The sequence below is a fragment of the Pantherophis guttatus genome, chromosome 2 (genome assembly GCF_059756535.1).
Source record: "Pantherophis guttatus breed Tessera chromosome 2, ASM5975653v1, whole genome shotgun sequence".
NCBI lineage: Eukaryota > Metazoa > Chordata > Lepidosauria > Squamata > Colubridae > Pantherophis > Pantherophis guttatus.
The window spans coordinates 108,231,375-108,249,039 of NC_142064.1; the positions used below are offsets into that span (position 1 = coordinate 108,231,375).

The 17,665-nt window shown below is 42.7% G+C and overlaps 1 protein-coding gene across 9 annotated transcripts in view; it reads left to right on the forward strand.

The window, feature by feature from the left end:
* MFAP5 (microfibril associated protein 5) overlaps nt 1–17,665 on the forward strand; it is a 119,115-nt gene that overhangs the window by 73,757 nt on the left and 27,693 nt on the right. For 8 of the 9 annotated variants that reach the window (XM_087888440.1, XM_087888444.1, XM_087888445.1 and 5 more), the window contains 2 exons: nt 6,920–6,993; nt 7,815–17,522. The exons of the other annotated variant lie outside the window; for it this stretch is intronic. In XM_087888440.1, the coding sequence (XP_087744566.1) occupies nt 6,920–6,993; nt 7,815–7,933 (193 nt within the window). In that variant the 3' untranslated portion in view covers nt 7,934–17,522. Of the gene's footprint in view, nt 1–6,919; nt 6,994–7,814; nt 17,523–17,665 lie in introns of those variants that run through there. 9 annotated transcript variants of the gene reach the window in all.

Genomic DNA, 17,665 nt, shown 5'->3' on the forward strand with positions numbered 1-17,665 from the left:
GACGCAGAGCCCTCATCTGGGCCTCCCCCAGCCTCCAGGACTGCCCCCTGTTCTTCCTCAGCCTCATCCCTGTCTGACTCCACTGCCAGCTCCACAGGCTGCTGGCAGATCACAACAGAGCTATTGTATTGCGGTAGTCTAGAAAGAGGATTTGGACTGGTGTTTTAAGGACTTTGCTTTCATTTCATTTAGAATAAACTGAGAATGAGTTAATTCTCAGCTGTTTAAATAAAATCTGTTTGTTTTTTGGAACTGTTTTGCATTTAATATCAACTACGTGGGCCAGGGTCACAACAGGATTGGCTACAAAGTTCTTCCCTCCTGGGAGATATTGCAATGTAAAATTGAACTGGTTGAAATATTGAACCCTTGCTTGGGGGATAACCTCCTGGAGGTTTTTAGGGCCTCCAATTTTTTGTGGTCTGTCCATACCTTGAAGGGGGCCTTATTTGCTTCTAGGAAGTTCCTCCAGGTGAGGAGTGCCCAGCATACCATGTACATCTTCTCCCACACTGCCCATCTGCATTTGGTCTCAGGGAGTTTTTGGAGGTGTATGTACATGGCTGCTCATTCTTTTGTAGCAACATGGCTCCTACCACTTCACCACTAGCATATGCCTGAATAACAAAAGGGATGTTCAGATCAGGGTGCTTTAAGTCTGGCTCCACCATGAACAAGTATTTGAGTTGACATTCCATAGACCACTTTGGCTATGGGGCTGGCTAGGTTTGGGTTTCCCTTCACCTTTGGTTTTTAAGAGATTAGTGGTGGGCAATGCTATTTGTGCAAATGATGGGATAAATTAACAGTAAAAGTAGGCAAATCCCAGGAAGCTTTGAAGTTGCTTCCTTGTACAGGGAGGAACCCAGGTCAGGACTGCCTGCACTTTTTCAAGATCCATCTCTATCCCATCATGGAAAATGCAGTATTACAAGTAGTCAAATTTACTCTGGTGGAACTCATACTTAGACAGTTTAGCATACAGGTGAGCTGCTTTAAGTTTCTTTAGCATGGCTGTGACCAATTTCACATGTTCAGCCATGGTTTTGCTTTAAATTAATGTCATCCATAAACTAGGACCCCTTTATTCAAGTGCTTATGCAGCACTTCATTAATTAGCTGCATAAAGATGGCTCATCCCCCTCCTTGATTCAGACTTGATAATATATTTATTTTATTTATTTATTTATTTTTGAATTTGTATACCGCCCTTCTCCCTGAGGACTCAGGGCGGTGAACAGCCAGATAAAAACACCAGATACAAATATTAAAACACATTTAAAAATATATATAGATTTGGCCCCGTTAATTAAAAACGATCAGCAAAACAGAACAATTAATAAAACCCTTAAAAAGAAATTAAGCCAGCCCGGCTTGTTGAAAAAAGAAAGTTTTAAGGGCACAGCGGAAGGCACTGAGGTCATGGATTCTCCTTATCTCAGGGGGCAACTGATATATACTTCTCAAATATACTTCTCATAAGTCCAGTTTAGTAAGTCCCCTTGGCCAGGGGGGCCAACATGTCCTTCATGAGGATAGTGGGTAAATGTTTTCCACACAAACTGTGGTAAGCTTGCAATAGGGTCTCATCTTTCTTTTCCCTGAAAAGTACCAGGGTCTGGCTGGTTGTATGAACCCATGCTTTAAGTTATTGTCTATGAATGACCAGAGGTCCTTGAGCTCTCTCGGGGTCATTGAACACACTCTCGGCTTGGGAAGCTTAGTTATTGCTAGGATTTCTATGGAATAGTCCATGGGGCAATGAGTGGGGAGTGCATCTGGGCCCCTTATGCTAAAAGCATCCTGTAAGTCCCAGTACTCCTTAGGTATTCAGGGGTCACCCTTAGAGCATTCTTGTGTGGCTGCCCCATCTCTTTCTTTGCTTTCTCTCCTAGTGGTGCTGATAGCATCTGCTTGGGTTCAGCCCAGGCACTTTCCACCTGATCTTTAACCAACTCCTCCTCCCATTCACATAAGGATTCTATTTTAAGAGCCATGCTAGACCCAGTACTAGGGCCTGCTCCGTGCCTGGTGCCACAATAAAGCTTAGGGTTTCTGTATGGGCCCCGATTCTCATCTCCATGGATTCAGTAACAAACATTGCCCCCCCCTCACTACTGACCCATCCAATTGGCAAAAGGCCACCGGCACTTTGAGTTCTCTGAGCTGCAGGCCTAACTTTTTGACTAATGCAGGGTTGACCAAGCATCTAGCGCAACCCGAGTCCAAACCAGCAACTGGCTTCCCTTATGCCCCGAGGAGTGTACTGCCAATTCTATGGGGATGATCACCAGGTTCACAGGGTGACTTACTCAGAACTGGTAGCAGCCTAGAGGACAAATGAACACTGTTTTCCATTCATCCCCTTCCTTAATCCTCACTCAGTAGTACGCCTCAAGTACAAACTCAAGTCTAGTTTGGTGAAGATTTTTCCTCTTGCCAAATAGCCCAGCATATCCCTCATCAGGGGGAGGTTTACATGTTTTCTACACATATGCAGTTTAGCCCCCTGTAATCTACATTTTACCTAAAGAAGTTTTCTTTCTTTTCTTTAAAAGCACTGGGGCCGTCATTATTATTTCATTGGCTAGATCTGTGATGGCGAACCTATGGCACGCGGAGCCATATTAGTGGGCATGCCAGCTCAGCTCTGGGGCGCATGCGTGCGCTGGGCAGCTGATTTTTGGGCCTTCTGGGCCCACAGGCAGGGAAACAGGCTGTTTCCTGCCTCTGGAGGGCCTGGGGGGCGGGTTGGGGAAGGCCCGTTTTTCTTTCTTACCTGGCTCCAGATCCTCTCTGTGTATCTGGGAAGGGCGAAAACAGCCTTTCCCACATTTTTTCCTGTCCCCAGCCTCCAGAGACTCCTAGAGAGGCTCCTAGAGACTCCTAGAGAGGCTCCTAGAGACTCCTAGAGAGGTTCTGGAGGCTGGGGACAACAAAAAATGTCACTTCCTGTCCCACCGAGAGTTGGGAAATGGGCCCTTTCAGCCTCAGTAGGGCCTCCAAGGGAGTGGGAAAGGCTATTTTCGCCCTTCCCAGATACACAGAGAGGATCTGTAACCAGGTAAGAAAGAAAAACGGGCCTACCAGGCCATCATGTGCCAAGAGCGGGGGGAGGGGGGAGGGGGTTGCGCATGCATGCGTGTGGGCACATGCGTGCACGACCCTCTCCCGCCCCCCCTCTCCTGGCACGCGATCGTAAAAAGGTTAGCCATCACTGGGCTAGATGAAATTCTTGTTGATGAATTCTTAGAGCTCATCCATCTCTCTGAGGACCATAGAGTACATTTTTGGCTTGGTTAGGTTGGCTCCTGGCATAATGCCGCAAGGGTCGGTCCTCTCACCCCTCCTGTTCAACATTTATGTGAAGCCGCTGGGTGAGATCATCCGTGGTTTTGGGGTGAAGTGCCATCTGTACGCTGATGATACTCAGCTGTACATCTCCACCCCAGACCACCCCAACGATGCCCTTGATGTGATGTCCCGCTGCCTGGAGGCCGTGCGGGTCTGGATGGGGAGGAACAGGCTCAGACTCAACCCCTCCAAGACCGAGTGGCTGTGGCTTCCGGCGCCCCGATATAGTCAGCAGGTGCCATCGCTGACTATTGGGGGTGAATCTTTGCCCCCCACGGAGAGGGCTCGCAATCTGGGTGTCCTCCTGGACACGTGGCTGTCTTTAGAAGAGCATATGACGGCCGTGGCCAGGGGGGCCTTTTATCAGGTCTGCCTGATTCGCCAGTTGCAGCCCTTTCTGGATCGGGACGCCCTGCACACGGTCACTCATGCCCTTGTTACTTCCCGGTTGGACTATTGTAATGCTCTCTACATGGGGCTCCCCTTGAAGAGCACTCGGAGGCTCCAACTGGTCCAGAATGCGGCCGCGCGGGTGGTTATGGGCGCAACCTGTTATGCCCATGTGACACCCCTCCTGCGCGAGCTGCACTGGCTCCCGGTGGTCTTCCGGGTGCGATTCAAGGTGTTGGTTACCACCTTTAAAGCGCTCCATGGCATAGGACCCGGGTACCTCCGAGACCGTCTTCTGCCACCAATAGCCTCCCACCTACCAGTTCGTTCCCACAGAGAGGGTCTCCTCAGGGTGCCATCAGCCAAGTTATGTCAGCTGGCGACGCCCAGGGGGAGGGCCTTCTCTGTGGGAGCCCCAGCCCTGTGGAATGAACTGCCCCCGGAAATTCGTAAGATCTCCGACCTCCGGGTGTTTCGCTGCGCATTGAAGACCCTGTTGTTCCGCCAGGCCGGACTATCAACACAATAGTTTTAAATTGAGGTATTTAAATTTATTGGGGTTTTAAATTTGAGCCACTTATTTAATTATTTTAAATTTTATATCATTGTTTTGTCTGTGTTTTTAAATAGGCTGTACACCGCTCTGAGTCCTTCGGGAGAAGGGCGGTATAGAAATAAAATAATAATAATAATAATAATAATAATAATAATAATAATAATAATAATAATAATAATAATAATTCTATCACACAATCAATGGGTCGGTGAGGTAGGAGCATGTCTGATTCCTTTTCACTAAAAACCTCAGCTAGGTCACGATAATCTGCTGGAATTAGTGGCTCTAACCCATTGTCTCCTCTTGGTATATTCATGATTTCTGCTTTCACTTTTCTAACCGCAGGCATGTGGCCAACTCTCTGCACTCTCCCTAGCTCTTACCAATTAGTGGCTTTCTTTGCATTCGCTACTTTTCCTTATCCCAGCTCATGGAGTTGGGACCCAGCCATCATTTGGGTGTTCTACGGGGTCAACTCTCCAGTGTGGCATGCTCTCAGAACTCCATCAGGTTGATGGCCATTTGGAACCACACTTGTAGGTTGTGCAGCACTCCTCAGGGTATGCAGTTTTGGTACAGCTCTCAGTTCAGCCCTTCTTGGAAGTAGGAAATCAGCATATTTAATTAATTCAATTTAATTAATTCAATTTATATGCTGCCCCTCTCCGAAGACTCAGGGCAGCTGGTCATATGCTCAGTCCAGTCCCTCAAGTGGCTAGCTAGGCTGTGGAAGTCTTGGAGGTACTCTATTACTGGCTGCTTTGACACATGCCCCCTGCTCACACAAATGAAGTGCACACATATACACTTGCCAACTGCTCATGCAAGTGGATGCAGATGTGAGCTTGCCTGCCACTTGTGCAGCCTGGTTCCATACATCTCAAGGCCCAGTAGTAGGCCATGGCTCAGGGTTTGGGGACCCCAGCCTAGATCTCACTGATCACTGATGAAGGCATACCCCTTCCCTTTGGTACCCATGCACTATCCTTCAAGTCCATTCTCGTTATTGCAGTAGATGAGTCCAGCTATTCCACTAAACCAGTTGTCAAACTCAAGGCCTGCCTGGAAATATCAAAGGACCGGCCTGTGGTGCCTCTGCCCCTCCCCCCATGACCCACATGCACCCCCCCTCCCATGGCCTGTTTTCGGCCTCCCCAGCCTCCTGCAGCACTCTGCTGGCCAAAAAAGTGCATATGTGCGCACTCCATTTATGTGATCAGTGAGCATGCATCAAAGCTGACACATTTCATCATTGCCTGCACCTCATTTCGGCTCACAGTTTGCCAAACAGAAATGGGAGGAGAGTTAGTAAATTCCTTGGGAGCAGGGAGGGCTAAAGAATGCATGACAGCCTTCTGCCACCTGAGAACACATGTTCCCCTCTGTGGCCTGTTTTTGGCCAGCAGAGTGCTTCAGGAAGCCATGAAGGCTGAAAACAGGCCATGTGGGGGCCGCGGGAGGCCTCTGCACAGCCCATTTTTGGCCGACAGAGTGCTGCAGGAGTCCATGGAGGGTGAAAGCAAGGCACGGGCGAAGCACTTGGGTCCCCCGTGCCCTGTTTTGGCAGTCAAGTGCTGCAAGAGGCTGTTCAGGCTGAAAATGGGGTGGAAGGGGCCACATGCAGCCCCCCTGTGCCCCGTTTTGGCCAGCAGGGTGCTGCAGGAGGTGTCCATCCAGTCTCTCCCCACCCCCACTCCCCACCCCACCCCGCAGGACCACAGAAGAGCCTGATCACCACAATGCTGATCTGGCTCTTGAAGAAATCCAGTTTGACATCCCTGCACTAAACTCTTCCCCCTTTGTGTCTCAGAAGATATCAGTTTAGAGACGTGGCTTTGAAAAAGGAAAAAGACAGCTGGCTCTCCGGCACTTCACCACCACCCCTCAAATACCAGTTGGCTGTTATTTAGCTCTAGTTGATGGGGAATTTGTTTCTTGAATAGAACTAACCCATGTTCAAAAGAAGCCTTGCTAAAGCTGGTTGGCATCAGTGCAAAGGAGGAGGGATGCAGTAAGAAAAGGTCAATCACCACCATCCCATCATGCCACTCCACCCCATGTAATGCTGCAATTAATGAGTGGTTTTCCCAGTGATCAGTGACATTGAGGAAGATGGCCAAGCCAAAGGAATGTAACAGCCCCTTTATTTAGTGCAATTTATGCAGGAAATTAGGATAACGCACTCCAGCTGCAAACACTAGCTTTTGGAAAACACAGAAGTATTTGGCATTTTCAGAAAGGAAAATCTATGTTTGGTTTGTTTTTTTGATAGTTTTCATCAGCTAGAAAACACTTTACTCTGCAGAAGAGTCTTAAATCTGCAAGCTTAGATATTCATAGAAGGAAAACAGCTAGTATAAGATGGTGTGATTAAGCAAAGGCATAATTATCCCTTCTCTTTATATTGCTTTCCCACTCCAAAAGATACACTTTAGCTGATTTTCTTGAAAAAGTGGAGTGTTTGGGTTAGTTGTGCATAGTTGTGTGTCAGGTAAAATAGGTTCTTATATTAGCAATTACAGTAGGTATTCATAATAGTTTGCTATTTAAATGCTGGGTTCTCAGGGATTTTTTGTTTCTGTTGTCTGTCCTGTTTGTCCTCTGCACTGCTGGTGGCAGTGTCCGTCGGGCATACATAATAAACAAGGAGATCTGCTCTCGCATTGTTTGCAAAGAAGATGAAGCCATGCAAGGTAAGTGACATTTCTTATCAAATTAAAATTATCATTTTTTATCAATTTTTTATCAAAAATTCCGATATTAGACAAATGCATAGAAATAAATAATTGCATCTCTTTTAAAGAAGGAAAAGTCATTAGTATCAGAACTGTATGGTTATATAGTTCTAGTAACATTCAATTGTCAGCAAGACAATTTAAGAAGCCTGCTAACAAATGGGAGAAGGTGCAGAAATGCTAAATGTGCAGAATAGGAACAGGAAGCGGGGGCGGGGGGTGTTGGGGAGAGAAGGAAGAGCCAGGATTTGTTTAGGTGATTATTAGGTAATACACTGTTTCCAAAACAAGTATCTGGATTGTGTCCAATTGTGTCACAGTGATCCTAGGTGTATTTGAACTCTACTACACTCCTAAACAGATATAAAAATAAATAAAATGGAACAGTGTTCAGCAAAGAAAAACATTAGATTTGCTTGAAGATTTTCAAACTGCTCTGAATATTGTGATATTCCTTAATGACTAGAAAGAAAATTAAGGATGCTTAAAACACATATAGAAAAAAATGTTTAAAATAATATTTTTATATTTGCTTTCCCGAAACCTGGGTGACTTTTATGGAAATGAAATATCACCGACTTTGGGACAAATACCTGTGAAAGTCATAGATTGAAAAACATCCTTAAAATATATGTAATAATAATTAGAAACTGAACTGGGTGCTCTCCCCAATTCATATTTAGTCATGATTTTAATGCTATGGATCCATAAAATGATTCTTGCAAATGAAGCTGTATGTGTCAAATGATTAGCTCTTTCTTTCTCTGGCCTGTTTCTAGAGGAGATTTGCCGCCAGCTGGCTGGCCTGCCATCACGCCGCCTCCGCCGCTCTGATGAACCTCGAGGACCATCCTGTCAACAAGCAAAGGGCCAATCTCAGAACACACTTGATTCTTAGTGATCAGGAAGTTGTAGGAATGAGAAAAACAAAGAGGAACTGAGATCATACTGGAATTCCAGATTTACTTTTTCACACACAATTCCTGTCTCAAAGGATGCTTCACTAGCACAGGGGCCTTTCATATCAATAGGTCATCTTTGAGATGTTAGTACTTAGACCCTCCTGTGCATCTGCTTTTGGGTTATTTTAACCTTGGACTCCTTATATAAGTCCTACCCAAAACCCACCTTAAAATACACATAAAAAATACTTGTTTTCTCAGTGACTTCCCACCCAGTTTAGAGCCAGCTTCTCTACAGAAAATTGCTTGCACATAATTAATATAATGTGTATGGATGCTGCACTTATAGTCTATTCTTCATAGGGTTTGATTGTTTCTCTGCAAAATTAGAGGATAATAACCATATATTGAACTCACCACTTGTATGTCTTATGCACCTACTTGAAGAGGAGGAGATGCTGAAACTATAAAATCATAGAAAGTAAGGATCCATATAGACCATCTAGTCCATTCTTGTTCAGTATAGGTGTCCACCAGCATCCCTGGTGTCCCAGTGTCTGTTTAAACACTTCCATTAAGAAGAATTTACTATTTCCTTTTTTTAAAATAATCTTTATTTACATTTTTCATTAAAAAACAGAAAACGACACACACTATATAAATAACATACAAGACAACATAACAAATAACAAACATCGATACGCTATATCTACATTATATTCCGAGGGAGATAGAACAACTTATATCTCTTTATATATCTATTAGGTCTATCCGACCTCACTTTATTTGTATATTATAGGTTTCTCAATAAATACTTTTCCTCTTTTCGATTGGGTTATGATTTTCTCTTCGCTAGCCAAGTATATAATTTTTCCCAGGATAAACATGTTTGTGTTTGATCTTTATCTTTTAATTTTTTAGTCAGTTTATCTGCTTCCGCACAGTCCAAAATCTTTTTTATAATTGCTTCCTCTGATGGGATATTTTTGTTTTTCCAAAGTTGCACATATATCAATCTCGCCGCTGTGATAATGTGTAGGGCCAAATACCATAAGTCTTTTTTAATATTATCTGGTTTGGAGCTGAGCAAGCATGTCTCTGGTGCCCAATCAATCTTTTGATTTAAAATCTCATTAAGCCATTTTTTTATTTTCCCCCAAAACTTAACTGCTTCCGGGCATGTCCACCATTGATGATAGTAGTGCCTCGCTCCAGCCCGCACTTCCAACATTCAGCAGATTGTCCATTGAACATTTTAGCCAATCTATCAGGGGGAAGGTGCCTCCTATATATCATCTTATAAATGTTCTCTTTGTATGCCGTGGATACTACTGACTTCATATTCTCCCACCAAATCCCTTGCCATTTGTCTAGGTGGATTGAGTAACCGAAGTTTTTCCCCCAGGCGATCATTGTATCTTTGATTATCTCATCACCTATCTCTAATCTCATTAACAGTTTATAACTTTTTGAATTTTATCGATTGTAAGGAAGATGAGCTCAGTTAGGAGCTATCCTATTTGGGTTATCTAGTCTTGGCAATTTAGCTATTGAAATTTGATATTGTAAAATTTTAATGTCATCTATCATATATTTTTAGATTGCTATTTTTGTAACTGTTTTATCTTTTTCCCTTTTTCTTTTCTGTTTTGTTTGAAAAGGCCTTTGGGCTATTCAATAAACTATACTATACTATAACTTTTTGAAATCATGCCTTTTTCTTGGCCCATCAAAATTTTATCTAATTCTTGTAGGTCCATGTATATGCCTTTCCCATCTCTATCTTTCTTGAATTTGGATTGAATCTGTAGGTAGGTCCACCAATCCACTTGTAGTCTTAGAGAATTCAATTCCTGTTTAGATTTTAATTTTCCCTGTGTATTCAGTAAATCTTTATATATTAATTTCTTTGTTGGATTGTAGAGTTTGGGGTACGTCAGCACTTCCACCGGTGATATCCAGCACGGTGTTTTAATATAATGTTTGCTGACCTTTTCCCAATTTTGAATTAAAATATTTCTTATGTAATGTCTGGTAAACCATTTACTTTGTGGGATACTATCTCGCCAGAGTGCCATATGCCAGCCCTTCTATTTTAAGAAGACGATTGTTACCCAAGGTAATCCATTCTTTTACCCATACTAACAGGGCTGCTGAGTAGTAATTCTCCCAACATGGTAAGCCCAGGCCTCCTCTTTCTTTTATCTCCTGCATCATCTTTCTTTTAATCCTGGCTTCTTCCCCTGCCAAATAAATTTGGTTATTATTTGGTTTAATTTAAGAATTTACTATTTCCTGAGGCCATTTGCTCTACTCACTGTTAGGGGTATTTTGTCTTGAAATCCAATCAAAAGCTACTTCATTTATCTAAGTATTTTTAGTTCTGTATTCTGGAACAACTTTGAAAAGGTTCTACATAATAGCGGTCCTTCAGATATATGAACAGCTACCATGTCTGTCTAATCTTCTCCAAGTGAAATATATCAAGCACTTTCAACTATTTCTTGTAAACTTTACCTGACTGTTCTCTTCTAGACTTGCTATATGTCAGTGTGACTGTCTTTCCTAAGACATAGTGCTCAGAACAGGATACAACATTTTCTATAAAATCTGATCAGCTTTGAAAAAAAAGGAAAGAACTTTTTTATTAAACTCCTGTTTGCTCCTTGTATTTACTCACTCATCAAATGCATAACATAACAAAATGGTTTCCTTAGATATCTTAAACCCAGCCCATGGGGCCAGCCTGGAAATATTAAAGGACCAACCTGCGGTGCCTCTGCTGACCAAAACAGCCCACATGCGTCGTCCCCCCATGCCCCATTTTCAGCCTCCTCAACCTCCTGCAGCACTCTGCCAGCCAAAACTGGACCACGTGCACCCTGCTCCCATGCCCCATTTTTGGCCTCCCCGGCCTCCTGCAGCACTCTGCCAGCCAAAACCGGCCTTGCAAAGCATGTGCACCAAGAGAACTGGTGATAACACCGGTTGGAACCCACCACTGGGTGAAACCTGGCTAAATAGCAGTAACTGGGAGAGGGATGTTGGAGTCGTACTAGACAACATATTGTCTAGTAGGTACATGCCAGCAGTATGTGGCAGCAGCCAAAAAAGCCAACACAATCCTAGGTTGCATTATCAGAAGGATAGAATCAAGATTATGTGAAGTAATAGTCATCATCTTCATTTTAGCCATTATCTGTCCACTGCAGCATGATGGCCTCTTCTGCATGTACAGTATCTAACCTATGCGGTCATGAGCTTTCTTTTGCCAATTGAGCCCACAATACTTCCTTGATGTCATCAATCCATCTTTTAGGTTTCTTTCATGGATGCTTTTTATCAAATGGGATCCATTCTATGACTGCTTTGGTCCATCTGCCATCAGTTCATCTTGCTATGTGACCAGCCCATTTCCATTTCAATTCTTTACTCTCTTGATATAATAGTATTAGTATCGCTTTATAAAGTCTTAGTAAACCACACTTAGGGTACTGCATCCAGTTTTGGTCACCATATGATAAAAAAAGATGTAGAGACTGAGACTTTGGAAAGAGTACAAAGAAGAGCAACAAAGATGGGGGGAGGCTGAGGCTAGAATATATGGAGGACAGTTGCAGGAATTGTCTAGTCTACTGAAAACAAGGACTAAAGGTAACATGATATCAGTGTTCTAATATTTGAGGGACTGCCACAAGGAAGATAGGGTCAACTTATTCTCCAAAGCATCAGAAGGCAAGACAAGAAATAATGGATGGAGACTAATTAAGGAGAGAAGAAACCTAGAATTAAGAAGGAATTTCCTAACAGTGAGACCAATTAACCAGTGGAAGTGCTTGCCTTCAGAAATTGTGGGTGCTCCATCACTGGAGGCTTTTAAGAAGAGACTGGACAGCCTTTTGTATGGAATGGTATAGGGTCTCCTGCTTGAGCAGGGGTTGGACTAGAAGACTTCCAAGGTCTCTTCTAACTCTGTTACTCTGTTACTGTTTTGTTAAGTGAAAAATACTATAGAGTAGATAGAAGGATGGTATGATAAAAGCTTTATCTAAAACTTCCTTGGCAGTAGGTCTGTATAACTAATGCAGTATGGGTGGAAATGGACAATTGTTTTAAACAAACTGAACGGGATATTGTAGAGCGTTTCTTATTCTTTACTCTCTTCATCATTATCTTTGGTGGTAGGAGAGACATAAACAGGAGTTACCATATCCTGAGGTGGGAATTCCATTAAAAGTGCCGAGACTGCCTTCTCCTGAAGCATGGGCATTGGTCCATCCTACCCAGTCCTGTTTTTTTCTGATTGGTAGTAGCTATCCAAGATCTCAGCAAATTGTTTTAGAGCCCTCCCACCTTCCCTTATTTTTTAAAAAATTTAATTTGCTGAACTGTGAATTTTTTCCTTCTCCTTCCTTCTTTCCTTCTTCAGAAATAATCTTCTTTCTGAAAAGAATGTAAATTATCACTGATTCTTCTCTTCAACTGCAAGTATTTGAATAAGCAATTAACTTTAAAATCCTAGAGCCGTGATGGCGAACCTATGGCACGCATGCCACAGGTGGCACGCGGAGCCATATTAGTGGGCACGCCAGCTCAGCTCTGGGGCGCATGCGCGTGCCAGCCAGCTGATTTTCGGGCCTTCTGGGCCCACCAGAAGTAGGGAAACAGGCTGTTTCCTGCCTCTGGAGGGCCTGGGGGGGGGTGGGGAAGGCCCGTTTTTCTTTCTTACCTGGCTCCAGATCCTCTCTGTGTATCTGGGAACGGCGAAAACAGCCTTTCCCACTCCCTTGGAGCCCCTACGGAGGCTCAAAGGGCCCATTTCCCCACTCCCGGTGGGACAGGAAGTGACATTTTTTCCTGTCCCCAGCCTCCAGAGACTCCTAGAGAGGCTCCTAGAGACTCCTAGAGAGGTTCTGGAGGCTGGGGACAGCAAAAAATGTCACTTCCTGTCCCACCGGGAGTTGGGAAATGGGCCCTTTCAGCCTCTGTAGGGCCTCCAAGGGAGTGGGAAAGGCTGTTTTCGCCCTTCCCAGATACACAGAGAGGATTCGGAACCAGGTAAGAAAGAAAAACGGGCCTACCAGGCCATCATGTGCCAGGAGCGGGGGGGAGGGGGAGGGGGTTGTGCACACATACGCGTGGGCATGTGCGTGCACGACCCTCCCCCGCCCCCCTCCTGGCACGCGATGGCAAAAAGGTTAGCCATCACTGTCCTAGAGGAAAACTGGATGTTTATTTCTGTGAAAATTTAGAATTCCTTGGTGAGACCCTTCATATGACATATATGGAATTCTCACCTTTCAGTTTTTCCCAGTAGCAATGGTTTCCTTTACAGCTGCATAGTAATAAAAGAATAATTACGATTTCTATTATTCTGGCATCTGTCTTAACTTGCCTTCTGCCTTTTAATTCTATTCAGCATGTTGCCATTGGATCCTAGAAGTGCATGTCATTTATTTACTAATTCCAGTGAAATGGCAGAATGGCATTTGCTTGGTACTATCGCTTTGTGACACAAATCTACAAAAGATGACATTGTCTGAACCTTCTGTGAATGGAACCTCTTGCTTTCAGATGGAATCTAAATGTTTGATTATTTTTTGTTAGTTGCGCAGTCATGTCCGACCCATTGCGACCCCATGGACAATGTTCCTCCAGGCCTTCCTGTCCTCTACCATCCTCTGGAGTCCATTTAAGCTCATGCCTACTGCTTCAGTGACTCCATCCAGCCACCTCATTCTCTGTCGTCCCTTTCTTCTTTTGCCCTCAATCTTTCCCAGCATTAGGCTCTTCTCCAATGAGTCCTTCCTTCTCATTAAGTGGCCAAAGTATTTGAGTTTCATCTTCAGGATCTGGCCTTCTAAAGAGCAGTTAGGGTTGATCTCCTCTAGGACTGACAGGTTTGATCACCTTCCAGTCCAAGGGACTTGCAGGAGTCTTCTCCAGCACCATAGTTCAAAGGCCTCAATTATTTGGCACTCAGCCTTTCTTATGGTCCAACTTTAACAGCCATACATTGCAACTGGGAAAACCATAACCTTGACTATACGCACTTTTGTTGGCAGGGTGATGTCTCTGCTTTTTAGAATGCTGTCTAGATTTGCCATAGCTTTCCTCCCCAGGAGCAAGTGTCTTTTAATTTCTTGGCTGTGGTCCCAATCTGCAGTGATCTTGGAGCCCAGGAAAATAAAATCTGTCACTACCTCCATTTCTGCCTCATCTGTTTGCCAGGAATTGAGAGGGGGATGCCATGATCTTAGTTTTCTTAATATTGAGTTTCAAGCCAACTTTTGCAATCTCCTTCTTCAAGAGCCTCTTGAAGAGCCACTCCAAGAGACTCTTTAGTTCCTCTTCGCTTTCTGCCATTAGAGTGGTATCGTCTGCATATCTGAGGTTGTTGATATTTCTCCCGGCAATCTTAATTCCAACTTTTGATTCATATAGTCCCGTCTTTCTCATGATGTGTTCTACATATAAGTTAAATAGGCAGGGTGACAGTATATAGCCTTGCCGGACTCCTTTTCCAATTTTGAACCAATCAGTGGTTCTGTGTCCAGTTCTCACTGTTGCTTCTTGACCTGCATATAGGTTTCTCAAGAGACAAATAAGATGGTCTTAAATAGATGCTCCATCTCTTTAAGTACTTGCCACAATTTGTTGTGATCCGCACAATCAAAGGATTTAGCAAGTCAATGAAACAGAAGTAGATGTCTTTCTGGAACTCCCTAGCTTTCTCCTTGATCCAGCGTATGTTGCTAATTTGATCTTTAGTTCTTCTGCCTCTTCGAAATCCTGCCTGTACTTCTGGTAGTTCTTGATCCACATACTGCTGGAGCCTAGCTTATAGGATTTTAAGCATAACTTTACTAGCATGTGAAATGAGTGCAATGGTGCGATAGTTTGAACATTCTTTGGAATTCTTGCTTTGGAATTGGAATGTAAACTGACCTTTTCCAATCCTGTGGCCACTGTTGAGTTTTCCAAATTTGCTGGCAAATTGAATGTAACACTTTTACTGCTTCGTCTTTTAAGATTTTGAATAGCTCAGCTGGAATACTGTCACCTCCACTAGCTTTGTTGTTGCTCAGATTTCCTAAGGCCCATTTGACTTCACATTCTAGGATGTCTGGCTCGAGGTCAGTGACCACCCCATCATAGTTATCAGGGACCTTTAAGCTCGTTCTTGTATAGTTATTCTGTGTAATTTTGACACCTCTTCTTAATCTCATCTGTCTCTATTAGGGCCCTGCCATTTTAGTCCTTTATCATGCCCATCTTTGCATGAAACTTTCCCTTCATATCTCCAATTTTCTTTAAGAGATCTCTGGTCCTCCCTATTCTATTGTTTTCTTCTGTTTCTTTTAAGAAGGCATTCTTATCTCTTCTAGCTATTCTCTGGAATTCTGCATTCAATTGGGTGTATCTTTCTCTTTCTTCCCTGCCTTTTCCTTCCCTTCTTTCCTCAGCTATTTGCAAAGCTTCCTCAGACAGCCATTTTGCTTTCTTGCATTTTTTTTTCCTTTGGGATGGTTTTAGTTGCTACCACTTGTACAACTAATGTACACTTGTAATTCTTCAGGCACTCTGTCTATCAGATCTAATTCCTTAAATCTATTTGTCACCTCTACTGTATATTCATCAGGGATATGATTCATACCTGAGTGGCCTAGTGCTTTTCCCTACTTTCTTCAATTTAAGCCTAAATTTTGCAATGAGAAGCTCATGATCAGAGCCACAGTCAGCTCCTGGTCTTGTTTTTACTGACTGTATAGAGCTTCTCCATCTTTGGCTGCAGAGCACATAGTCAACCTGATTTCTGTGTTGACCGTCTGGTGATGTCCATGTGTAGAGTCATCTCTTGGGTTGTTGGAAAAGAGTGTTTGCTATGACCATCATATTCTCTTGACAAAATTCTATCAGCCTGCTTCATTTTGTACTCCAAGGCCAAACTTGCCTGTTATTCTGGTTATCTTTTGGCTTCCTACTTTAGCATTCCAATCCCCCATAATGATAAGGACAGCATTTTTTGCTGTTAATTCTTTAAGGTGCTGTAGGGCTTCATAGAACCGGTCAATTTCATCCTCTTCAGCACGAGTGTTGGGGCATACTGTGATATTGAATGGTTTGCCTTGGATTCAAACTGAGATCATTCTGTCATTTTGAGGATTGTATCCCAATATCGCTTTGCCTACTCTTTTATTGATTATGAAAGCTAATCCATTTCTTCTGAGGGATTCTTGCCCATAGTAGTATACCTAATGGTCATCTGAATTAAATTCACCCATTCCTGTCCATTTTAGTTCACTGATTCTTAAGATGTCGATGTTCAGTCTTGTCATCTCTTGTTTGACCACATCCAACTTGCCTTGATTCATGGATCTTACATTCCAGGTTCCTATGGATAAAAAATCTTTACAGCATCGGACTTTCCTTTCACCACCAGATGCATCCACAGCTGAGCGTCCTTTCGGGTTTGGCCCAGTCACTTCACTCTTTCTGGCGCTACTAATACTAGCCCTCTGCTCTTCCCCAGTAACATGTTTGATTATATCAACTCACTAATAAAGAGAAAAATAACAGTTGAGCAGCTGCTACAATATCCTCTTGTACTGATGAAATTGAATTATGCAAAATAAGTAGTACCACGGCATTTGTGTAGAAGAGCTTCCCAGTGGATTGTTTCACAAGACCTCATCTCCACTACTATAGTAGGTACAAGTTCAGTTTAAAGGGCTAAAATGGTTGCTTCTGCCTGCAGCCCCACTAATGAATTGCATGAAATACTGTATAGTATGTGTCGTTTTGTACCAGCAGCAGATTTTGAAATAAAAGCATTAGAAGGAAGTCATTCATTCATCACAGAAATATGCTGTGTTGTGTTTGTGAGGACAAGTATGCATTTGGTGCCAAAGTATTTTAGAACATATCACATGATCACATGATCTTCTGCACTTGACAACTCTTGACTGAATGGATGAATAATTTGTATTGTTTATTATCAGGAAATAGGAAAACTCATTTTGTGATAGTCTGCTCACATACACAAGCAATTTTTAGTTTACTATAGGTAATAAATGAAGGATATGTATATGTGAATTTGGCTAAATGTTAGCAATTGTCTTTAACTTTTGATAGTAACGATAAGGAGAAATGAATAGAAATTGATTTTTCTCATCACTTTAGGAAAAACAATTGCCTGTTGCATTTCTGCATAACATCTAGTTATTATTATGCTAGAGATGCAATTCTAATTAGAAAAAAGAGAATACATTGTCATATAGAAAATATCTACTTAAAAAAAAACTTTTATATGAGAAACTGATGCATCTGTGTTGTTAGAGGTACATATATAATAACTTTAAATCTGTTCTGAATGTGAAATATAGAATCAGGTACTTTTTAATGCATTATATAGCTATTACACACCATATTTTGAGAGAACACAAGATATTTCTTATGCAGCTTCACTGGTCTACTTTATTTAGTTAGGATGATGAATTTGTAGAAAAGAGCAACTATATAAATAACTTGTATTTTGTACAAAAATTACACAAATATATTAAAAGATAATTTGAGTTCTGTTTCCTTTTGCTCCAGTGTATGATCTGTCCTATAGTTTTATTTTATCAGAGTTCACTAAATAACCCAGTCTTCTTCCCAGAAGCAGCAGAATTCAAGGAGTAGGCCAAGCAGTCCACTAGCCCTCCAAGACCTCCAAGCAGTCCACT